At 43.0% G+C, this 25719-nt stretch overlaps 1 protein-coding gene across 6 annotated transcripts in view; it reads right to left on the bottom strand.

Annotated features, from left to right (window-relative positions):
- The window catches only part of ttc28 (tetratricopeptide repeat domain 28), a 760569-nt gene that overhangs the window by 165558 nt on the left and 569292 nt on the right, over window positions 1–25719 (bottom strand). For all 6 annotated transcript variants that reach the window (XM_072588038.1, XM_072588039.1, XM_072588042.1 and 3 more), the window contains one exon: window positions 1086–1251. In XM_072588038.1, coding sequence (XP_072444139.1) covers window positions 1086–1251 — 166 coding nt within the window. The remainder of the gene's footprint in view (window positions 1–1085; window positions 1252–25719) is intronic.

Genomic DNA, 25719 nt, shown 5'->3' with positions numbered 1-25719 from the left:
GGCATGTCTAGGGTAAATAGACAAGGTTTTTCCCCTGGGGTGGGGGAGTCCAAGAGTAGATGGCATAGGTTAGTAAATTGAGAGGGGAAGGATTTAGATTAGATTAGATTCCCTACAGTGTGGAAACAGGCTCTTTGGCCCAACAAGTTCACACCGATCCTCCGAAGAGTAACCCACCCCCCTGACTAATGCACCTAACAACTATGGACAATTGAGCATGGCCAATTCACCTGGCCTGCACATCTTTGGTTTGTGGGAGGAAATCGGAGTACCCTGAGGAAACCCACGTAAACATGAGGAGAACGTGCATACTCCACACAGGCAGTCGCCCAAGATTCGAACCTGGAACCCTGGCGTTGTGACCGCCCTTATGGATTTAAGAAGAATGTGAGGGGTAAGTTTTTCACGCAGAGGGTGGTGCATGCATGGAATGAGCTGCCAGAGGAAGTGGTGGATGCGGGAACAATTACAATATTTAAAAGGCATCTGGATGGGTACGTAAATAGGAAGGATTGGGAGGAATATGGACTAAATACTGGCAAATGGGACTAGCTCAGATTTGGATGTCTGGTTGGTATGGATGAGTTCGACTGAAAGGTCAGTTCCATTCTGGAAGACTCTATGACGCTAGTTAAAAAAAATTATATTTCAACTTGATGTAGCAATGTTCCTGGAAAAATGTAGGAGGAGGAGGAGGAATAGGGAAACTCAATTACTTTGGTACTGTTTATGGACTTAGACTGCAGGGTGAGATGAATAAATGAACAGATTTTCTCCTCCACTCTTTGCTTTTTATTGCACTTTAATATTTAATGCTTTATGAGAAAGAAGCTCAAACAAACCATAGCAGATGGCAGCAAAGTGGAAAGAGTGAAACAAATGCTGGTGTTACTATGCATTACAACTGCAAAGGGATGTCAATCACTAATTTTAATGATCTCAAACATAATCGCAGTCTGTAATAAAGCACTTTGTGCCTGTCTTTCAATCTGTCTGTGAAAGAAGCAAAGTGAGAATGACATCATCTTAAACACAGAGAGGATATCAAAATGAATAACTACCCCTGAAAGAAATGAAAACTTTACCTTGTATAGTAGGAGTCAACACCAAGTGCTTCTCGAACATTGGTCACATATTGTTCGAGGGTTGAGAAACTGGAAGCCTGCAGGTTGATGCTGCTTGTTTCATTAAAATCGTTGCTGTTTTCCGCCAGGCCATCACCCAAATAGCACTCATGAAACTTTAATATTCCTGCAAGAAGACCGAGAGATAGGAAGACATGTGTGGTATTACTCTGGGGATCAGAAAGCTGCTATCAATAATTACAGTGGCACACAGTCTCAGACTCCTTCAATTAAAATTTTCAGCATGTGCACCAATATCAAGGAAAACCTGAAAACATATTGATTACATTTATAGTTTTGTTTTAAACAAGCAGCTATACTGTTGCTATTTCAAAATCTAAATTAATGACCTTATGTCACCCGCATTGATTTATTTAAAAGATCTCTCACCACACTACACAGATAGAAAAACCAAATCACACTGTACTGTCTCTTTCAAAACAAGCACCTAAACATCAAACCATTTTCAAAAGAGGAATGTTGGAATCAGAATCTGAACCCTGTATCAAATCAAACTATTAAAAATGGTCTCTTATCACAAAATTGTCCATTTAGCATTACTTGCCCCAAAATTCTATGCAGCATTTTTCAATTTTCTCACATCCCTGACAACAAGGCAAGCTATTCCATTTGGTTTTAAGCTGAACTATCCAGTTTAGATGGCAATTAGTTTTTATGAATCATTGAAAACTGGGCAGTGATTCTCCGACAAGGAGCACAGCCAGTTATTGGAGGCTAATCAAATCAGTGCTTCAGCAATGATAACAAAGGAGAAGTACTGTCAATGGACCAGTAATCTAAAGGCCTGGATTAATGCTCTGGGACCAGAGTTCAAATGCCATGACAACTGATGGAATTTAAATTCAATAAGGAAAATCAAGACGTGAAAGTTAGTTTCAGTGATGAATACCGTGAAACCATCTTTGATCATAAAAGCCTACCCTCTTCTTCATTAATGATCTTTAGGGAAGGAAATCTGCTGTCCTTAGCTAGACTGGTTGACCTGAGACTCCAGATCCAAAGCAATGTTGTTGTTTGTTAAGTGTCCTTTGAATGTCAAACCACTAAAGACACAGGTTCATCTACTGGGGACATGGGTTTGAGACCCAACATGGCCGACGGTGAAATTAAAAGCTAGTGTATTAGTGACCATGTAATCATTGCTGATTGTAACAACAACAAAAAAATCTGGTTCATTCATGTCCTCTAGAGTAAGCCTGCTGTTTTTACCTGGTCTGGTCTACATTAAACTCCAAATCCACAGCAATTTAGCTGACTCTTAAATGTCCTCTGACATGACTCAGCAAGCCACTCAGTTGTATCAAATTTGTTATGAACCAGACCACATCTCCTCGAAATATTTTAGGAAGATAGCATAGACCCTAACTTTTTCTGATTTTAAAGGTAAATGTGAAGTGTCATGTTCCAGATGCATTCACACTAACCATCACGATCAAGCTGACAGATCAAACCTGGTTCTCTGAAGACTGTGGGGGAACGTGCCAGGAGCAGCACCAGGCATACAAAAAAAAATGAGGTGTTAACATGTGATTACAACACAGGATTACTTGCATGTCAAACAACAGAGGTAGCATATAATGGCTGTGCGAACACCATGATCAAGGTTCTAGGTTCTAAACTCCTGCAGAATCCAGCTGTGAATGGTAGCAAACAACTAACAGGAATATAGGTTCCAGAAATATACTCATTCTCAACAACAGGAGAGCCCGGCACATCAGAGCAAAAGAAATGGCTGAAGATTTGCATCCACCATCCGCCAGAAGTACCAAATGGACAATCCATCTCAGCCCACCACTGAGGTCCCAGGATCTAAGGTGCATCTTCAACCACTTCAATTCGCTCCAAATGGGCATCACAAAATTGCTTAAGGCAGTGAATACTGCAAAAGCTTTAAGTTCTGACAACATTCTGGCAATATACGCAGGAATTGTGCTGCAGAACCCTTCATGACCCCAAGTCAAGCTATTCCAGTACAGCTACAACACTGGTGTCAGTGTGGAAAAATGCTGAAGTATGATCTGTCCATTAAAAAAAGAGCAGGACAAATCAAAGTGCAGTAATTCTCCAGTTATCAGTCTACTTTTGATTTTCAGCAAAGTGATGGAAGCAATCATTGACAGTGCTATCAAGTAGTACTTGCTTCAGAATAACATGCTCACAGATGCAGAGTTTGGATTCAGCCAGGGCTACCCAGCCTTTGAACTCATTACTGATTACAATATTGGGCCAACATGGACAGAACAGCTGACCTCCAGAGATGAGGTGAGACTTGATATCAAGGTGACATCTGAGTGTACGGCCTGAAGATGCTCATGACAAACTGCCATCACTGGGTCAGGGGGAGAAATCTCCATTACGTGGAATCATACTAACCCCAAAGGAAGATGGTCCTGGGTTTTGGAGGTCATAGAATCATAAAGTCATGGAGCATAGAAACAGGACCTTCTGCCCATCATGACTATGCTAACCAACAAACATCAAAGTACACTAATTCTATTCACCTGTACTTGGTCTATTGGCCTGTATCCTGGCATCTTCAGTACTCACCCAGATGCTTCTTAAGTGATGATGAAGCACCTGTATCCACCACCCTCTCATGCAGCATACTCCATACTTCCAGCAACCCTCTGGGTGAAAAAACATTTCACAGACCTCCTCTGAAACGTATGCACTTTCGTCTTGGACTCATCTGCCATTGAGAAATAAGTTCTCATGATCAACTCTGTCTATGCCTCTGTATATCTCAATCAGAGCCCCCTTCAGCCTCCTCTACTCCAAGGGAAAAAAATCTAGACAATCCAGTCTCTCTCCTCATAACTGAGACTTTTCATTTCAGGCAACATCCAGTACAATCACACTCGTCTGAGTGTGGTGAACAGAACTGCACTCAACATTCCATATGACCAATGTTTTATAAAATTGTAATAATACTTTCCTGTTCATATAATACATCCACCGGCTAATGAAGATAAGCATCCCATCTGCCTCCTTCACCACCCTGTCTATCTGTGCTGACCTCTTCAGGGATCTATGATACACCAAGGTCCCTTTGTTCCTCAGTACTCCCTATCTCTCCCTTTTCAGATTTCCCAAAATGCATCACCTCACACTTATCAGAACTAAATTCCATCTGCTCACTTTACAAGCTAATCAATATCAGACTGAGACTATCCTTCTCACTGTCATCACCACTAGTTTTCATGTCATCTGCAAACTTACTAATTATAGCTTCTGCACTCACATCGTTAATGTTGATAATAAACAGTAAGGGTCCCAGCACCAAGCTGTGAGATACACCACTGGTCACATGTTTCCAATCACAAAAGATCCATCCAACATCACCCTTTCCCTCCTATTTGTAAGCCAATTTTGGATCCAGATTGCCAACTTGCCTTGAATCTCATGGGCTATTTTGGACCAGCCTTCCCTGTGGGACCTTGTCATATGCTTAACAGAAGAACATGTAAACCACATCAACTGTACTACCCTCATTAATGTACAGAGGAACCTTGATAATCCGGCATTTGATTATCCGGCAAGATTGCAAGGTCCCAGTGCTTGGCTAAACAATGTTATCCAGGATTCAATTATCTGGAAATCAATTAACCAAACAAAATACTCCTCGGCTATGTCCTTCACGTAATCGAGGTTTCTCTGTATTTAGTCACTTTTTCAAAAACTCTATAAATTTGTTAGACAGGATCTCACTCCAACACATCCACGGTGGCACAGTGGTTAGCACTGCTGCCTCACAGCGCCAGAGACCTGGGTTCAATTCCCGCCTCAGGCGACTGACTGTGTGGAGTTTGCACATTCTCCCTGTGTCTGCGTGGGTTTCCTCCGGGTGCTCCGGTTTCCTCCCACAGTCCAAAGATGTGCAGGTCAGTGAATTGGCCATGCTAAATTGCCCGTAGTATTAGGTAAGAGGTCTGGGTGGGTTGCGCTTTGGCAGGTCGGTGTGGACTTGTTGGGCTGAAGGGCCTGTTTCCACACTGTAGGTAATCTAATCTAAAAAAAAACATCCATCTGTATAGCCCAGATCAATATCTGCCTTTCCAAGTGTTTATTAATCCTGTCCCTCAGAATTTTTCCAAAAGTTTCCCTTCCACTGAAGTCAGACTAACTAGTCTATCCCTGCTGCCTTACTTGAACAAAAACTACATTAGCTATCTTCCAGCCAACTAGAACTTCATCTGTGACCAACAATGTATTAAAGTACATCTCTGCCAGGGCTCCAGCACTCTTCTCCCTTATCTCTTACAGCAACCTGGAACACATCTCATCAGGCCCTGGGATTTATGCATCTTTACGGCCTCTAGAACATGCCCTCTGTTGTTCACTCTGTCTTTGACTCTTGGGAGGCCTGTAGTGTAATCCCAGCAAAGTAACCACCATGTTTTATTTCTAAGCTCTACTCAGACAGCCTCATTTGAAGACCCTTCTCAGACAAGCTCCCTCATTACTGCAGTGATGATTTGGAGGTGCCGGTGTTGGCCTGGGGTGTACAAAGTTAAAAATCACACAACACCAGGTTATAGTCCAACAGGTTTATTTGGAAGCACTAGCTTTTGGAGTGCTGCTCTTCATCCAATGAAGGAGCAGCACTCCAAAAACTAGTGCTTCCAAATAAACCTCTTACAGCAGTGATGGCTTTCTTCATCATTAATACAACATCCCCACCTCTCTCATATCCCCCTTATCACACCTGAAACTTCCACATCCTGGAATGCTGAGCTATCAGTCCTGTCTTTCCTTCAACCATGCTTCAGCCATTTCTGCTCTGAGACATCATAACAGGCATTCCTCAGGTTTGTTTCCGAAACGCAACCATCTTCAGCTGCTTCCTCAATAACCACCCTCCATCAAAAGTTCAGAAATCAGGATATTTACTCATGATTGCACAATGTTCAGTACTACCTACAACTCCTCAGATCCTGAAGCAGCATGTGTTCATATGTAGTAAGACCAGGCTGAAGTTAATGCTTAGGCTGATTAGTCGCAAATACCATTTATAACACACAAGTACCAGGCAATGGCTACCTCCAACAAGAGAGAACCTAATCATCACTCGTTGACATTCAATGGCATTATCATCATTGAATAATCCACTGTCCACATCCTGAGGGTTACAACTGACTAGAAACTCAACTGCATCTGTGGCTATTATGGCAATCTACAGGCTAGGAATACTGCAACAATTAAATCACCTCCTGTCTCTCTAGTGCCGGTCTTACCATCACAAGATACAAGTCAAATGTTTAATGGAATACTGCCAAACTGTCTAAATGGGTGCAGCTCCAACAACACTTAAGAAGCTCCACACATTCCAGGAAAAATATACTTTATCCTTCGACAACATCCAGTCACTTCACCACTGACACACAGTCGTAACTGGTTTTTTTAATTCATTCACAGGATGAGGGCATCACTGGCTAGGCCAACACTTACTGTCCATCCCCAATTGCCCAGAGGACAGTTATGAGTCAACCACATTGCTGTGGGTCTGGAGTCACATGTAGGCCAGACCAGGTAGGAATGGCAGTTTCTCTGCCTCAAGGACATTAGTGAACCAGATAGTTTTTCCAACAATTGACAATGGATTCGTGGTCATCAGTAGAATCTTAATTCTGGATTTTATTGAATTCAAATTCCACAAACTGCCTTGATGGGATTTGAAGTCAGGTCCCCAGAATATTACCTGTGTCTCTAGATTAACAGTAAAGCGATAGTCCCACTCGCCCACTATCTCCCTCAAAGTGTGTACGACAGTAATTCCTAAGGCTCCTTCAAACAGCATCTTCCAAACCCACAACTTCTTTCACACATTTGCTACAAGGGTAGCAAAAGCTTGGGAACATCACCAGCTGCAAGATACCCTCCAAGCCACACGCAATCCTGACTTTGAAATATATCACCATTCCCTCAGTGGGACAAAATTCTGAAGTTTCCTTCTAAACAGAACTTTGGAGGACAGTGTGCCTACACACCAGGACTGGAACAGTTCAAGGTGGTGGTTTACCATCACCCTCTCCACTGCAATTATGCCGAGGCAATTAATGCTGGAACTAGCTAGCAATGCTCATATCGTATGACTGTATCATAAAAATAATTCAACACTACACTACAAATTTGTACAGACGGGTTTTCACACAGCCCTTCCAGTACAATTCAACATTTCAAATAGTCCCACTTTTGGAAAGTGCACACTCTGACGGCATCAGGTTTTCATACTCATGGTTGGGAGGTGGACAGTGTTGATAAAATTGGCATTTAATGCCAAACTTGTTAAAACTGAGTAACTTGATAGGCCACTTCAGAAGGTATGAAGCCAAACCTGAAAGCAAAACACTGTAGGATAAGGGAAAGGGGGACTCTTCTCGAAGGGAAAGAATTGGCTTTTTTTTAACCATTCACTTTCGCTTTGCTATCCAGATTTACTTGAACAGAATTCAAATTCTCCATCTATTGTCACCTAAGGCTGTTTGCATTGCTCAATCAAATGTTCCAAACAAAAACTTCCATTGTCTGATGGGAGTTTTGGAATAAGACACAGCAAAGCGTTGCATACAGAAAGGACCAACTTCAACACCAGCAGCCTGTGGTCTGTTTGAATGAGATTGCCAACTTAGTGTTAAAAGACCTAAAATTCCATGTGGCATTTGCAATGGATTTGTGCCAAGGAGCTGGGATTTACACAGCCAAACCTCTACAGAGCTGAATCTGCCAAAAATGCTGGGTTGGTACTCAAGCAAAAGTCTCATGCAATACCAAGTATGGTGCTGGGATGTTTGGAAATTAATGGTGCAACCTTTGAAAAGCAAAGCCTGGCTAAAATTGCTACATGCAACGAAGGAAGTATTTGACTAATGAGTTAACTTGCAAGAAACTGTACTGGATTACTCAAGTGATTCTAGCTCACTTTCCATAAAGGTCTTTCATTGGATGATTTGGTATAGAGAGTTGTGGAGGGACCAAAGGCATGGCCCAGCATAAACAAAGACCAGCAAACATGTTTACTGACACTGATACAAGAATTAAGTGCTTTAGAACATAACAGTGCAGTACAGGCCCTTCAGCCCTCGATGTTGCACCGCCCTGTCATACTAATCTGAAGCCCATCCCACCTACACGATTCCATGTACATCCATATGCTTGTCCAATGACGACTTAAATGCACTTAAACTTGGCGAATCTACTACCGATGCAGACAAAGCATTCCATACCCTTACTACTCTCTGAGTAAAGAAACTACCTCTGACATCTGTCTTATACCTATCTCCCCTCACTTTAAAGTTGTGTCCACTCGTGTTTGCCGTCCACCCAATCTAAAAGGCTTTCCCTGTCCACCCTATCTAACCCTCTGATTATCTTGTATGCCTCTTTTAAGTCACCTCTCAACCTTCTTCTCTCTAACGAGAACAGCCTCAAGGCCCTCAGCCTTTCCTCGTAAGACATTCCTTCCATACCAGGCAACATCCTAGTAAATCTCCTCTGCACCCTTTCCAAAGCTTCCACATCCTTCTTATAATGCGGTGACCAGAACTGTACACAATACTCCAAGTGTGGCCGTACCAGAGCTTTGTACAGCTGCAGCATAACCTCCTGGTTCTGGAACTCAATTCCTCTATTAATAAAGGCCAAAACACTGTATGCCTTCTTAACAACCCTGTCAATCTGGGTGGCAACTTTCAGGGATCTGTGTACATGGACACCAAGAGCTCTCTGCTCATCTGCATTCCCAGGAATCCTACCATTAGCCCAATACTTTGCATTCTGATTACTCCGGCTGAAGTGTATCACCTCACACTTGTCCACATTAAACTCCATTTGCCACCTCTCAGCCCAGCTCTGCATCCTATCTATGTCTCTCTGCAACCTACTACATCCTTTGTCACTATCCACAACTCCATCGACCTTAGTGTCATCCACAAATTTACTAACCCACCCTTCTAAGCCCTCATCCAGGTCATTTATAAAAATGATGAACAGCAGTGGACCCAACACCGACCATTGCGGTACGCCGCTAGTAACTTGAGACCAAGATGACCATGTTCCATCAACTACAACCCTCTGTTTTCTTTCAGCAAGCCAATTACTGATCCAAACTTCTATGTCTCCCACAATTCTATTCCTCCACGTTTTGTATAATAGCCTACTGTGGGGAGCCTTATCGAACGCCTTGCTGAAATCCATATTCATCACATCAACCAGTTTACTCTCATCTACCTGTTTGGTCACTTTGTCAAAAAACTCAATAAGATTCGTTAGGCAGGACCTACCCTTCACAAAACCGTGCTGACTGCCCCTGATCAGATTATTCTTTTCTAGATGGTTATAAATCCTATCTCTTATAACCTTTTCCAATACTTTACCAACAACTGAAGTGAGACTTACTAGTCTGTAATTACCAGGGTTGTCTCGACTGCCCTTTTTGAACAAAGGAACCACATTTGCTATCCTCCAGTCCTCAGGCACTATTCCTGTAGACAATGATGATTTGAAGATCAATGCCAAAGGCTTGGCAATCTCTTCCCTTGCTTCCCAGAGGATCCTAGGATAGATCCCATCCGGCCCTGGGGACTTGTCTATTTTCACACTCTGCAGTATTTCTAATACCTCTTCCTTGTGAACCTCAATCTCTTCTAGTCTAGATGCAAGTATCTCTGTATCTTCCTCGCCAACATTTTCATTTTCTATAGTGAACACTGTCGAAAAATATTTATTTAGTGCTTCCCCTATCTCCTCTGACTCCACACACAACTTCCCACTATTATCCTTGATTGGCCCTAATTTAACTCTCGTCATTCTTTTATTCCTGACATACCTCTGGAAAGCCTTAGGGTTAACCCTGATCCTATCTGCCAACAACTTCTCATGTCCCCTCCTGGCTCTTTTGAGCTCTCTTTTTAGGTCTATCCTGACTTCCTTGTAACCCTCAAGCGCCCTGAGTTTTCACATTTTGTCCTAACATAAGCCTTCTTCTTGACCAGGGATTCCACTTCCTTAGTAAACCACGGCTCACGCGTTCTATATCTTCCTCCCTGCCTGACAGGTACATACTTATCTAGGACACACAGGAGCTTTTCCTTGAATAAGCTCCACATTTTTAATGTGCTCATCCCCTGCAGTTTCCTTCCCCATTCTACGCTTCCTAAATCTTGCCTAATTGCCTCATAATTTCCCTTCCCCCAGCTGTAACTCTTGCTTGGTGGAGTACACCTATCCCTTTCCAACACTAAAGTGAACCTGACAGAATTGTAATCGCTGTCTCCAAAGTGCTCACCTACTTCCAAATCTCACCTACTTCCAGGCTCGTTACCCAGTACTAAATCTAAAGTGGCTTCACCCCTTGTAGGCCTGTCAACATACTGTGTCAGGAAGCCCTCCTGTACACACTGGACAAAAACTGACCCATCTATAGTACTCGTACTGTAGTGATCCCAGTCAATATTTGGATAGTTGAAGTCCCCCATGACAACTACCCTGCCTCTCTCACTCCTATCGAGATTCATTTTTGCTATCCTTTCCTCTACATCTCTGGGACTATTTGGAGGCCTATAGAAAACTCCCAGCACTGTGACTTCTCCTTTCCTGTTTCTAACCTCAGCCCATACTACCTCAGTTAACGAGTCCCCAAACATCCTTTCTACAACTGTAATATTGTCCCTGATCAACATGCCACACCTCATCCTCTTTTACCATCTTCTCTGTTCTTACTGAAACATCTGAATCCTGGAACCTGCAACAGCCATTCCTGTCCCTGCTTTATCCATGTCTCCGTAATGGCCACAACATCGAAGTCCCAGGTACCAACCCATGCTGCCAGTTCACCCACTTTATTTCGGATGCTTCTCGCATTGAAGTACACACACTTCAAACCAGGTTCTCGCTTGCCCGTGTCAGATACTTGATTTGGGAACTCCCTACTCTCATCCTCTTCTGTACCTGTCCTACAATTTTGGTTCCCATCCCCCTGCTGTATTAGTTTAAATCCACCTTAATAGCTTTAGTGAATTTCCTACCCAGGATATTGGTACCCCTCTGGTTTAGATGAAGACCATCCTGCTTTAATTGGTGACAGAAGGGATATTGTTAAACAAACAACAAGATTTCAACCATCAATATAGTTCTGAAGAAGGGTCACTGGACTTGAAATATTAATTGATTTCTCTCCACAGATGCTGCCAGACCTGCTGAGTTTCTCCAACAACGTCTGTTTTTGTTTCAATGGTCAATTGTGCTTTGATGCTCTGGCTTGTTATGACCAGATCATGCTCCAAGGATTTCATCAGGAGGAGGATGTCATTTGCTTACTTTCCCTGTGCCTTTCTTGCCAATCAAACCTTTCTGGAGGTTTGTATCCCACTCAAATCTGGCATCCAAGGAGGATCTGCTTGTCTCAGTTTGGTACAAGGACAGCAATGGATCAAGGCTGGAGTGAAATTCCTCTTTTGCTCATCCAATGCTCCTTCAGTTAAGGTATACGTACTGATAACTGTGGTGCACTGTTTCTAGGTAAGGGTGAGCTGAAGGTCCATCAGAGGGAGGCTCAACGAGGTGGTCAACTAGCTTGTTTCTTTTCTGGCAAAACCAATCCCACAGAGTCAACATTCTTCCTGAGAAGAACCACCACCTTGTTTTTGGGCTGACCTTCTCCACCCTACTACATCTCACTCAGGACAATGACATCAATGTCAAAACACCTAAGTTCCCAGTGATGGCAATGCAATGTTCAGGGTACTGCTTAAGTTCTCCTCACGTTCCAGGACCAACATTTCATTTTGGGGACAGAGCGGAAGATGCACGTGTGTGAGACTTTTCAACATGAAGTGGCCATCGAACATCAACTACCACACAGTGCTGGCAGAGCAAGATCTTTTGACAGTGGCAGGAATAGCTGGGATGATTGGAAACCAGGCTCCACTGCACAGCTGGGCAGAAATGCACACACACTGTTGCCCTAACCCACTCCAATATCCCAGCAGTCTGCAATCTTGTTTAGGGTCAGCGTCCAGTGAGTGCTTCATTTCCATCAAACCCTGTAATATCTACTCATTGCTTCCATAGTGTTCCAAACCTTGCTCGAGGCTCTGGGCCTCTCTATTCTTGCTCTGCTAGGACTTCCTCTCTTCTGGCTGTTTTCACTCAATCCAATCACCCATCTGCTTTCCTGTGAAGTTACAACTCAAATTGTTTTTGCTGGCAATGACAGTATCTACTGTGTTCCCACTGTCACCACATGGCCTTTATCCCCACTGATGGTCTCACTCAGTCTCACTGCTCCCCTACTGTGTTCCCAACATCTCTGCAAGACTTTTGTCCTTTATCCCCAGTACTGATTTCACACTCTCACTGCTCCCAAATTGTGTTCTCACTACTTCTGCATGCTCATTATCCCCTCTGTTGGTCTTGCTCTTTGCTGCTGCTACCTTCAGTGTTCCCACTGTCTCTGCACCATTTTTCACTAGACGTTTGATCTTGCTCCTTCCTACTGCTCTTCACTGTGTTCTCATTGGCTCTGCACTGCTTTTATTCCCATTAAGAGTCATACAGTCATACAGCATGGAAACAGGCCCTTCGGTCCAACAATTCACTGCCAAAAACGCTCCCTATCTAAACTAGTCCCACCTGCCTGTGTTTGGCCCATATTCCTCCAAATCCTTCCTGCTCATTTACTCATGCAAGTGTCTTTTAAACGCTGTAACTGTACCTGCATCCATCACTTTCCCTGGCAGTTCATTCCACACGCGAACTACTCTATGTAAAAATGTTGCCCCTCGTGTCCTTTTTAAGTCTTTCTCCTCTCACCTTAATAATATGCCCTCTAGTTTTGAAGTCCCCCACCTTAAGAAAAGACTTTTACTATTCACCTTACCTCTGTCCCCATGAATTTATAAACCTCGGTAAGGTCACCCCTCAACTTCCAACACTCCAGTGAAAGAAGTCCAGTTTATTTCTTTAACACAAACACTCCATTTCCCGGCAACATCCTGGTAAATCTTTTCTGAACCCTCTCCAGTTTAATAATAGCCGTCCTACAACAGGGTGACCAGAACTGCACATAGTACTCAAGAAAAGGCCTCACCAATGTCCTTTATAACCTCAATATGGTGCTCTAATTCCGATACTCAAAGGTCTGAGCAGTGAAGGCAAGCATGCTAAACACCTTTTTAACCACCCTGTGACACAAATTTCAAACAATTATGTACCTGATCCTTAGATCTCTATATTCTACAACACTACCCAGGATCCTAAAATTAATTACCCAAGTCTTGCCCTCAGTTTGTTTTCCCAAAAATGCATTCATCCAATTTCACTCAATCTGCCACTCCTCAGCCCTTTGACCCAATCAATCAAGATATCTTTGTGATCTTATGATTTGGAGATGCCGGTGTTGGACTGGGGTGAACAAAGTTAAAAATCACATAACACCAGGTTATAATCCAACAGGTTTAATTGGAGGCACTAGCTTTCGGAGCGCTGTTCCTTCATCAGGTGGACACAATTTTCTAGGAGAAAGTGAGGACTGCAGATGCTGGAGATCAGAGCTGAAAAGAGTGTTGCTGGAAAAGCACAGCAGGTCAGGCAGCATCCAAGGAGCAGGAGAATCGACGTTTTGGGCATGAGCCCTTCTTCAGGAATGAGGAGTGTGTGCCAAGTAGGCTAAGATAAAAGGTAGGGAGGAGGGACTTGGGGGAGGGGCGTTGGAAATGCAACAGGTGGAAGGAGGTTAAGGTGAGGGTGATAGGCCAGAGTGGGGGTGGGGCCGGGACCGGAGAGGTCAGGTTAGGAAGGTGGTGCTGAGTTCGAGGGTTGGGACTGAGACAAGGTGGGGGGAGGGGAAATGAGGAAACTGGAGAAATCTGAGTTCATCCCTTGTGGTTGGAGGGTTCTTAGGCGGAAGGTGAGGCGCTCTTCCTCCAGCCGTCGTGTTGCTATGGTCTGGCGATGGAGGAGTCCAAGAACCTGCATGTCCTTGGTAGAGTAGGAGGGGGAGTTGAAGTGTTCAGCCACAGGGTGGTTGGTCCGGGTGTCCCAGAGGTGTTCTCTGAAACGTTCCGCAAGTAGGCGGCCTGTCTCCCCAATATAGAGGAGGCCACATCGGGTGCAGCGGATGCAGTAAATGATGTGTGTGGAGGTGCAGGTGAATTTGTGGTGGATATGGAAGGATCCCTTGGGGCCTTGGAGGGAAGTGAGGGGGGAGGTGTGGGCGCAAGTTTTGCATTTCTTGCGGTTGCAGGGGAAGGTGCCAGCAGTGGAGGTTGGGTTGATGGGGGGTGTGGACCTGACAAGGGAGTCACGGAGGGAGTGGTCTTTTCGAAAATCTGATAGGGGAGGGGAGGGAAGGGAAGGGAAATATATCCCTGGTGGTGGGGTCCGTTTGGAGGTGGTGGAAATGACGACGGATGATACGATGTATATAGAGGTTGGTGGGGTGGTAGGTGAGGACCTGTGGGGTTCTGTCCTGGTGGCAATTGGAGGGCGGGGCTCAAGGGCGGAGGAGCGGAAAGTGGAGGAGATGAGGTGGACAGCATCGTCGATCACGTCTGGGGGGAAATTGAGATCTTTGAAGAAGGAGGCCATCTGGGTTGTTCGATATTGGAACTGGTCCTCCTGGGACCTCTGGGACACCCGGACCAACCAACTCAACCACCCCGTGGTTCAACACTTCAACTCCCCCTCCCACTCCACCAAGGACATGCAGGTCCTTAGACTCCTCCATCGCCGGACCATAGCAACACAACGGCTGGAGGAAGAGCACCTCATCTTCCCCTAGGAACCCTCCAACCACAAGGGATGAACTCAGATTTCTCCAGTTTCCTCATTTCCCCTCCCCCAACATTGTCTCACTCCCAACCCTCGAACTCAGCAGCACCTTCCTAACCTGCAATTTTCTTCCTGATCTCTCTGCCCCCACCCCCACTCAGGCCTATCACCCTCACCTTAACCTCCTTCCACCTATCGCATTTCCAACACCCCTCCCCCAAGTCCCTCCTCCCTACCTTTTATCTTAGCCTGCTTGGCACACTCTCCTCATTCCTGAAGGGCTCATGCCAGAAGGACACAATTTCCCTCACACAAAACCATGCTGACTCTTCCTAATCATTACTTCATTAGATTAGATTACATTTCATTACAGTGTGGAAACAGGCCCTTCGGCCCAACAAGTCCACACCGACCCGCTGAAGCGCAACCCACCCATACCCCTACATTTATCCCTTACCTAAAACTACGGGAAATTTAGCATGGCCAATTCACCTGACCGGCACATCTTTGGACTGTGGGAGGAAACCGGAGCACCCGGAGGAAACCCACGCAGACACGGGGAGAATGTGCAAACTCCACACAGTCAGTCGCCTGAGGCGGGAAATGAACCCGGGTCTCTGGCGCTGTGAGGCAGCAGTGCTAACCACTGTGCCACCGTGCCGCCCAGTGCTTCTCCAAACGCACATAAATCGTATCTTTCAGAATCACCTCAACAACCAACCCACCACCAATTTCAGGCTCACAGGTCTATCATTCCGATACTTCTCCTCACAGCCTTTCTGAAAGATACAACACTAGCCAGCATCCAGTCCTCCGGCACCCTCACCCATGATTATAGATGATACAAATATCTTTGCCAGGATCACCGCAACTTTCTCCCTTACTTCCCATAACACCCTGGAACTGTTGGGTCAGGCCCTCAAGACTTATCAACCGTTATAATTTCTAAGACCTCCAGCACTTCATCTTCTGAAATGTGAACAGTTTTCAAAACATCAATATTTATTTCTCTGAGTTCTCTCGCTTCTATTTCTGTCACAACAGTAAATATCAATACAAAATATTCATTTAATATCTTTCCCATCTCTTGAGGTTCAATGTAAATATCTTGTTGATTTTTAAGAGGCCCTACTCTCTCTAGTTGCTCGTTTGCTCTTAATGTAGTTGTAGAATCTCCTCAGATTATCCTTAGCCTTATATGCCAATGCTATCTCATATTCCCTCCTTGCCTTCCTGACTTCCCTCTTAAGAATGCCTCTACACTCAAGAAATTCATTTGATCCCAGTTATCCATGTCTAATAAATGATTATTTTTTGTTTTTGACTAGAACCTTAATACCTTCACTGATCCATTGTTCCCCATTCTTACTGGCCTTAGGTTTCACTCTAACAGGAATATAATGACACTAAACTCTTGCTATAATACTTCTGAAGGCTTTCCACTTATCAGTCATTCCTTTAACTGCAAACAATCAACTCCAATCAATGTTTGCAAGTTCTGGTCTCACCATTAAAACTTGCCTCACTCTAATTAAGAACTTTAACTTATATGGAAGGCTTATCCTTTTCTAGTTTAAAACTAATTTATTTTAACTATTTTAAAACTAATAGAATTATGATCATTAGTCCCAAAGGGTTAACCTCCTAACTGCAGTCACTTGCCCTACTTTAATTCCCAAGAGGTCAAGTTTTGCTCATTCTCTAGTTGGAATATTTACATACCGATAAAGAAAATTTTCTTGAACACACTTAACGAATTCCTCACCATCGAAACCTTTAACATTATGGTAGTCCCAGTCAATGTTTGAAAAATTAAAATCCCCTACTATTACAACTGTTAATTTTACATACATCTGAGATCTCTCCATATATTTCCTCTTCTATTTCCTTCTGACTAATGGGGGACCTAGAGTACAATCACATTGAGGTGATCATCCCTCAACCCACATATTTGCACTGGTTGATCCCTCAGAAATATCCTCTCTAATTACAGTAGCAATGTTTTCCTTAATCAAAAAATGCCACTGCCTCTTCTCTCTTGTCTCCTATTTCTAGTAATGTGCTTTCTTGCTACTACCCACTGGATTGTCACTACCTCTGCACTGTTTTCCTCTCTCCTGTTAGTCTTGGTCATTCACAACCTGTTTCACCAGAAAGGCATAAACAAGATCTCATGGCAACACCCCCATTACTCCAAAAGTTAGCTTTGTTTGGCCATGTCGTTGCTGGAGCAAGGGACTGCAAGAATGTTCACATCACCATATCATGACAGGTGGTGATAACTGCTGCATTGTCCAAACCGGTTTAGTACCTCCATCAGCCTGACCCAAAATCATGAGGCAAAATGAGCAGAATTCTCCATCTGCAGTCACACAGCCCCTGCACCTGAAAGTTAAGGACACGTGAAAAAACCAGCATACAGGCTATAGATTCCAAGGTTGTACAGCTGGCATGCAGGAGGCAAGGAGGGCCACCAAGTGTCAGACTGAGCCAGTTGTCTCGTGCCTGAAACGTAAAATAGAGATCAAGGCTATAATGATTTTGTACATGGATCCAAAGGGAAGCATCACTTCTTTTGTGATCACAAGCAATAATTTTTGCAGCCACGTGCCCTCAATGAGGAACCTTTCAGGACGCTTGCATTTTGCAGAACTTCCAGGTTTCTTGAACATCTTCTTTCCCATCAGTTCCAGTGCTGTCTCATGGGTAACAAGGCACCACCACCCCCCCCCCCCCCCCCCCCCCCACCTCCCAGAAGACATGGTTAATGACCCCAGTGCACAACCTTCACACTGATGCTTAACTGTTCTAGAATGCAGCCCATGTAGCATTTGAAGATACATTTCCATTGCCTAGAGTTGATTCTGGATTGTCAAGGCAGCTAAAGTGCCCCGTCAACACCCTGATAATTATTGTATAACCTTTCTAGGAGAGGCAAGTGCTTGATTGATGCTCTGTATTATTCATGAAACTCTCAATCTGGTCATTATCCAAGTGAACGGAGGTCTGAACTGTCACTGGAAGGTCTTCTTTTAACATTAATTTATGACCTGAAAAGAGCAGGCAGGACCAAATTCTGAAACAACAATGTCTCAGGCAACTTATAACAAATGTCTTTTTAACATGAAAATTTGCTTATTGTTGTCATACAGTCTTTACATTTAGTGTGTGGAAACCATTTCTACACAGGAAGGTGAGGGGTTAAAATGCAAATTGTTTCAAAGCAACATGGATTCTATCTGGCGTACTCTGCACTTTGTCTAAAAGATACCACAGAAAATTGAATGCTTCAACATCATTTATGTTTCTCGAAACAGCTCTCCTGAAAAACGTCAGTCACTCGATCAACACATATGAATGGTATGCTGACAGATAAGGCAGAGATCCCTCGTGACTATTTGAAATGGCCTTGTTCCATAACGTTGAGTGCAGTTGTCACCTTCATTGTCAAAGAGCACTTTGTGATCAGCTTACAGTGACTACAGATCCAAAGGCAGTCCTCAGCAGACTCGCATCATTGCCTTTTGGGCATTTTCAATTTTCTGATCCACATCCTCTTCCACTGGTTTTCTTGCAACCTCAGTCAGTTATAAATTGGAGAGGAAAACCAGCTGCTGAGATTTATCCTGCTTAACTATGTTCCACTCTTCTTTTCTCTGTGCTCTCTTGAACCTCTTCCTCCATGAAAACTGCCTGCAAAACAGTGACCATAGGGAAGGCCATTCTTGCTCTTGATAGGCTTTTCCTTTATGCATGAGTGGGGGATGAAGGAGGTAGTCTTGGAATCTCTCAGTGGTCTCGAACTTTCACAGGCAGTCAGAAACAAGTTTAAGACTGTCTAGGCTTGATGCCAAAAAATGAATTGCTCCAAAAGGCTGTTCCCAACTGCAGTAATTCAAACTTTCAGCAGTCATCAGACTCAAAAACTCCTTACTTCAGCTAGTCTCAGCTGATCTTGAAAACAGCTGTGCCTTATACTTCTCATTCTAACCGAGCCCATGTGCACTGCCAGCATAAATATAGGACATTCTGGGCTGCAGCATCAGTGGTCCTCATTTTAATACACATTAATTAAAAGCATGAGGGCTCAACAGCTAGAAATATATGTCCTTCACTTCTCATGCAGAAAACCAGCAGAAACAGTTTCAGCCCCAATTGAGTCTTCTGATTTAAGCAGTATAGAATTCTGGGTCAATATGTGCTAAACATATGTACATATCCATGCCATGGGACATCTCCATGAAGCACTTGGATGACTCTCCACTAAAATAATTTCTTATTGCATCCTTACAGCCAGCAAATAGAGATGCTTAGCTCATCAATAATAATTAAACTTTTATGTAGATTGCAGAAAGAAGCAAAGTAATCTGGATTGTAGAAGTTGGACAAAAGAGGCACATATTCTGCCTCAGGAGACCTATTCTCATTCTAAGGTTTGAATCTGGAACTAAGGTGCATTGCAGGTTATCACGATGGTAAAGCTGCAGTCACTGTTTTACTAGCAGATGGGTCAACCAAGAAGTGATGCTCGCCTCACAAACAGCTGGAAGGAACACTGAAGCTGGTACTAATCCTCCAACAAGTATGCTTTTAAACACCTGGCTATTCACAGAACAACACAGAATTGGCTGACCCATACAAGACAGAGGGTGATGATAGATGGAAAGTATTCAGTCTGGAGCTCTGTGACCAGTGGTGTTCCACAGGGGTTGGTTCCAAGATCTCTACTCTTTGTGATGTTTATAAATGACTTGGATGAGGAAGTGGAAGGGTGGGTTAGTAAATTTGCCAATGACAAGAAGGTTGGTGGAGTGGTAGATAATATGGAGGGCTGTTGTTGGTTGTAAAGGGACATTGACTGGGCTGATAAGTGGCAGATGGTGTTCAATCTAGAAAAGCGTGCAGTCATTCACTTTGGAAAGCCGACTTTGAATGCAAATTACAGGGATAAAGGCAGGATTCTTGGCAGTGTGGAGGAACAGAGGGAACTTAGGGTCCATAGCGTGGTGCTGGAAAGCACAGTATGTCAGGCAGCATCCAAAGAGCAGGAGAATTTATGTTTTGGACATGAGCACTTCATTAGGAATCTTGCCCACAACATCGATTCTCCTGCTCCTTGGATACTCCCTGACCTGCTATGCTTTTCCTGCACCACACTTTCAACTCTGGCCTCCAGCATCTGCAGTCCTCACTTTCTACCATATTAGGGTCCACATCCATTGATCCCTCAAAGTTACCACATAAGTTGATTGGGTTTTTAAGAAAGCATATGGTGTTTTGGCTTTCATTAGCAGGGGGATTGAGTTTGAGAGCCACGAGGTTATGCTACAATCTATAAAGCACTGGTTAGACCACACTTGAAATATGATGTTAAGTTCGGGTCGTCTGATGATAGGAAGGATGTGAAAGCTTTAGAGACGATGCAAAGGTGAATTACCAGGATGCTGACTGGACTGGAGGGCATGTCTTATGATGAAAGGTTGAGGGAGTTATGGCCTTTCTCTTTGGAGCAAAGAAGGATGAGGAGGCTTGATAGAGGTGTACAGGATGTCGAGAGGCACAGATAGAGTGGATAGCTTGTTCTCATGGTGGAAATGTCTATCACTAGGGGCATAATTTTAAGGTGATTGGAGGAAGGTTTAGGGGAGATGTCAGAGGTAGGTTCTTTCCATAGACAGCAATGGGTGAGTGGAACACACTGCTAACAGTGGTACTGGAGACATTTAAGGCACATGGAAGATAGTACAATGAAAAGTATGTAGGTTAGTCTGATCTTAGAGTCGGATAAAAGGCCGGCACAACATCGAGGGCCATAGGGCCTGTACTGTGCTGTACTGTTCTATGTCTTATGTTCACACAGGGAGAGGCCCTGGTGAACTGAACGGTAAGAAAACCTACACAATAGCAAATACACACTCAGAATGAGTGGTTTTCATTACATTCTGCGAGCTATCACTGGATATTAGAGAACAGAACATCTTACAGGAGGCATGTTTTGGTGCAAAGGGAATTTTAAGGAATTGGTTTAATTTTGGTTGAATTCTGCAAACATAAAATGATCCAGATTATAAGGGGCAACTTAAATTTTGAAACTACCCAGTTTCTTTTTTAACATAAGTCAGTTTGTGGTCTGATGCCAAACAGTTTCTAGTGTGAAGTTTCTGAGCAGAACTGATTCCCACATCTTACATAGAATGTTGGTAACTTATTTTCTCATTAGGACAGGAATGAGTACTCAGACCTCTACAGTCTCCAGTGGGTAGAAGCAGCAACCACATTTATACTGAATCAGCGTCTGCACTGTTAAACTGTGATCCATGTTGTTCTCCGCCACCCCTCAACATTCCAAAGCAACAGATGCAGCACAATGTACAGCATATTTTGGATAAAACATAGCCGTTCACACATTGACAGTGTTTGCATGGGCAACAGATGCACAATAGGTAACAGAAAAATTGGGGCAGGTCGCATACATCTTCAGTGAGTGCATATTCCTCAACACAGTGAGGTTTCAGGATAAAATATGTTCTCATTGAGAGAGATTTACAAGTCTTACCTTCTCCCCAGGGAGCAGAAATTCCAAAGGGGTCTTCCCAATGATGTTGGTGGAAATAATACAGAGCTGGTGGGAAGGCCATTTACACCAATAATACAGAGCTGGTGGGAAGGCCATTTACACCAATAATACAGAGCTGGTGGGAAGGCCATTTACACCAATGATACAGAACTGGTGGGAAGGCCATTTACACCAATGATACAGAGCTGGTGGGAAGGCCATTTACACCAATAATACAGAGCTGGTGGGAAGGCCATTTACACCAATGATACAGAGCTGGTGGGAAGGCCATTTACACCAATAATACAGAGCTGGTGGGAAGGCCATTTACACCAATGATACAGAACTGGTGGGAAGGCCATTTACACCAATTCTCCAGAATTTCAACGTAACAGTTATTATGATAATTATCCAGAAAACCTCTGAGCACAATCTACCCCCAAATGTCTCAATCAGGGCTTCCCAAAGTGAGAGACAAAGTGTGGGATCAGGAGCGAAACCTTTTTAGCTGAAATCTCCAAGAAACAGTGGTATCTGTGGAGTCCTGAGAGGGAGGCTCCGTTAAATTCTCACATTTTTAATGGTGTGTAGGTCGAAACTGGCTTAATTCTTGATCTGAAGAATCCAATGAAAACATGAGTGTTTTTTATTTAAAGACCCTGCCACCTAAATGTTTCACCCTGGTTGCAGAATCACCATCAAGCCCCATCCACTCTCTTCCTCCAGCCCTGCTCTCCTAGCTCTCCATACCATCGGGCCATGACAATTTTCAAGTCAAAAAACAGTGTTACAATAGGAACCACTCTCTCTCTTTCTAGAAATTCACTTAATTTTCTCTTAAACCGATTAATGCAGTTATCCTCAGTGGTGTTTTCTGGTAACTTATCTCTCTTCAGAGTGCAGAGTGCAAAGTTTTTGCCTGTCTTCCTTTTAAGAGAGCCTTCCAGATATTTAATTCAAAATAGGAGCCTAAGATATTGAGAAATTTGAAATCCAATATCAGATTAGATTCAGAACTGTGGCATAATAAGTTTTTTTAAATAGTGCTGGTGAGTTAATTATTAACATTGATCACTTTCACAAACAGTTTAATTTCACTTCAAAAACAATGGGAGAAGACATTAAAATTGTTATCAATTTCTCAAAAGGAAAATCAACAGGGATATTTTTCCTGTTGTTTCTTTCCGATGGACTGTACTGGAAGTTACTTTTTATTATTTCCAGCAGTTATGCTTCATTTCCCATTCTGAGGCACAAATATTCCAGCACAGACCTCACTCTGATTAAGCACAATAATGTAGCACCTAACACCATTTCACACATCCACATCTGGGGTTCATTGCTTGCTGGCAATCATTATGTGGTGTACTGAAGCTGAATAATAATGCATTTTCAAAATTATCTCCCTTGACATGGTTAAAAAAATCTAATTTACAAAGAAATGCTTGAAAGAGATCTTGATGGTAATACTCTTCAAACATGTTTTAATTAATCATTAATTTTTTTTCTGGAAATTAATCAAAATTAAAAATCAAGTCAGTTTTTTGTTGCAGAATGTCCACTGGGCTACTCATCACATAGGAAATGAATCACTAAATTATTTGACCTCATTTCCTGCATTTGTCTATGCAGTGTAACACTGTCTATTAAAATGTTATAGTCTGACAGTGAATGGAAAACCATGTATCCAATTCCTTTCTAGCTGAAATTGCATTACCTCTGGCTAATTTGTAGCTCCACTTCATTTACATTTTCTTCCTCATTTAAACAAAGCATCACTTTTACTGCATTGAGGTCAATTGGAATGTGTAAATGTGAAGTGTATGTTAAATGATTAAAAACCTGTTACTGGAATAATTCCACAGAGACAAGGATCCTGTCACCAAGTCACCCTTTTTTTTTTACACATGGGAAGCCCTTGACACTGATCCAACTCCTTGAGAGCCAGCTCACAGAGTGAGCAGAACCTCTGACGCTCTTGTTTATATCTGGCAGCCAGGGCTCCCTGATTGGACCAGGTAACAGCCCCAGTCGGGGAATTTATATTCTGAGGTCCACCTGGCTAATCCTGCTACAAGCACTGTAGTTACTCTTCTACATAATATCTAAATAATAACAAGCAAATTACTACAAAGTTTAAAATATAAATATTAAACTTTAAAATGTGTCCATGAAAAATGTTTCCATTATTTGGACAGGTGAAGCAGAGGAACTGGAGTAGGCCATCGAGCCTGTTCAACCATTCAATGAGGTCATGGCTGATCTGTGGCCTAACTCCATATACATGCCTTTTGGTTTATATCCCAACATACCTTTGCTTAACAAAAAAACTCAGATTTAAAATTAACAACTGCATTCACTGCCATTTGTGGAGGAGCGATTCCAAACCTCTTCCACCCTTTGTGTGTAGAAGTGCTTCATAACATCTCTCCTGATCAGTTTGGCCCTGATTCTCAGACCATGGCCCTCAGTTCTAGAACCTCCAACCAACGGAAATACTTTATTGACTGTGTCTTTTCCTGTTAATATCTTGAAGACTTCAATCAGATTAACCCTTAACCTTCTAAATTCTAGAAAAGACAAGCTTAATTTGTATAATCTCTCATTACTTCACCCCCAAAGTCTAGGTACTGTTGTAAGACTATGTTGTACTCCCTCCAAGGCCAATACATCTTTCCTGAGGTGTGGGGCCCAGATCTGCTCTCAGTACTCCAAATGGTATCTAACCACAATTTTGCATAACTGTCACATAACTTCTGAATCTTTTTACTCCTTTAGGTATGAAGCCAGTGTCTCATCAGCTTTCTTGATCATTTCTGTACCTGTTCGTGAAATTTTGAAGATCTCGCCACATAAGGCCCCAAATGTGTTTGGAAATCCACTGTATTTAAATTTACACCATCTAAAAAGTACCTTGATTTACCCGTTATCAATCCAAAATGGATAACCTCATAGCAGAAAGAAATATTTTGGTGCATTGGAAATGGGGTTTTCTTTGAAGTCTCACAAAACCTATTCACTTACATTGATTTAAAATCAGACCCAGTATTTTGCCATCTGATCATTGAGTCATAAGGAATGACTTTTCCCAGACACTGAATAATGGCAGGTCAGTTGGGAAAATATGGACAGATTTGAAAGATGCAGCTCTTGACGTCAAGACAAAAAGCTCGATTCTCCAACTAAATTTCTAACGGTGAGACAGAGACTTGCAGTACAGCCCAGACAGAGCTCACCAAATACTCCTGAAGTGCAGCATTCTGTACATCTGGAGCAGTCAAAGCAAAGATGCAATGGACTCTGATCAGCTGGGAGAGTCTTCTCTGGAGGCAGCTGAGGACATTGAGCAGGAGAGCTTGGAACAACAACAAACCAGACAGGGCTTAACAGATAATGGGTTGGAATAGGTGTGAGCTGAGAGCAATATCATTAATTGACTATAAACTTGTTTTTGTTCAAAAGACACATAATGCCATTTTGTTCCCAAAAGCACTTATTTGTCTTTTCATCATTTTTGCTGTTGTTGAATAGAACTGACCGCTTTGAACAATGTGAAGCCTGTCCAATACGTGACGCTCACACATTGAACAATGAGATGATGGTATGCTACATTGAGCCTTGGGGAAAAGTAAACCCCACCCACAGACAGCGTTTGAAGAACTAGGTGGTCAGGAATTTGTTAAGTGTGCACTAGAACATTTTCTAATTCAGTATGTGGATGTACCAATGAGAGAAGGTACAAAAAGTGACGTACTCTTGGGAAATAAGGCAGGGCAGGTGCCAGTGGGGGAGCACTTTGGGGCCAGTGACCATAATTCTATTCGTTTTAAAATACTGATGGAAAAGGATAGACCAGATCTGAAAGTTCTAAGTTGGAGGAATGCTAATTTTGCCAGTATAAGGCAAGAACTTTCAAAAGCTGATTGGACGCAGATGTTCACAGGTAAAGGGATGGCTGGAAAATGGGAAGCCTTCAGAAATGAGATAACAAGTCCAGAGAAAACGTTTTCCTTTTTGGGTAAATGGAAAGGCTGGTAGGTGTAGGATGACTAGAGAAATTGAGGCTTTGGTTAAGAAAAAGAAGGAAGCATATGTAAGGTATAGACAAGATAGATTGGATGAATCCTTAGAAGAGTATAAAGGCAGTAGGAGCATACTCAAGAGGGAAAGCAGGAGGGCAAAAAGGGGACATGAGATAACTTTGGCAAATAGAGTTAAGGAGAATCCAAAAGGTCTTTACAAATACATGAA

The sequence above is a fragment of the Chiloscyllium punctatum genome, chromosome 17 (assembly GCF_047496795.1).
Source record: "Chiloscyllium punctatum isolate Juve2018m chromosome 17, sChiPun1.3, whole genome shotgun sequence".
Lineage (NCBI taxonomy): Eukaryota > Metazoa > Chordata > Chondrichthyes > Orectolobiformes > Hemiscylliidae > Chiloscyllium > Chiloscyllium punctatum.
This window is presented reverse-complemented; position numbering and strand designations above follow the sequence as displayed.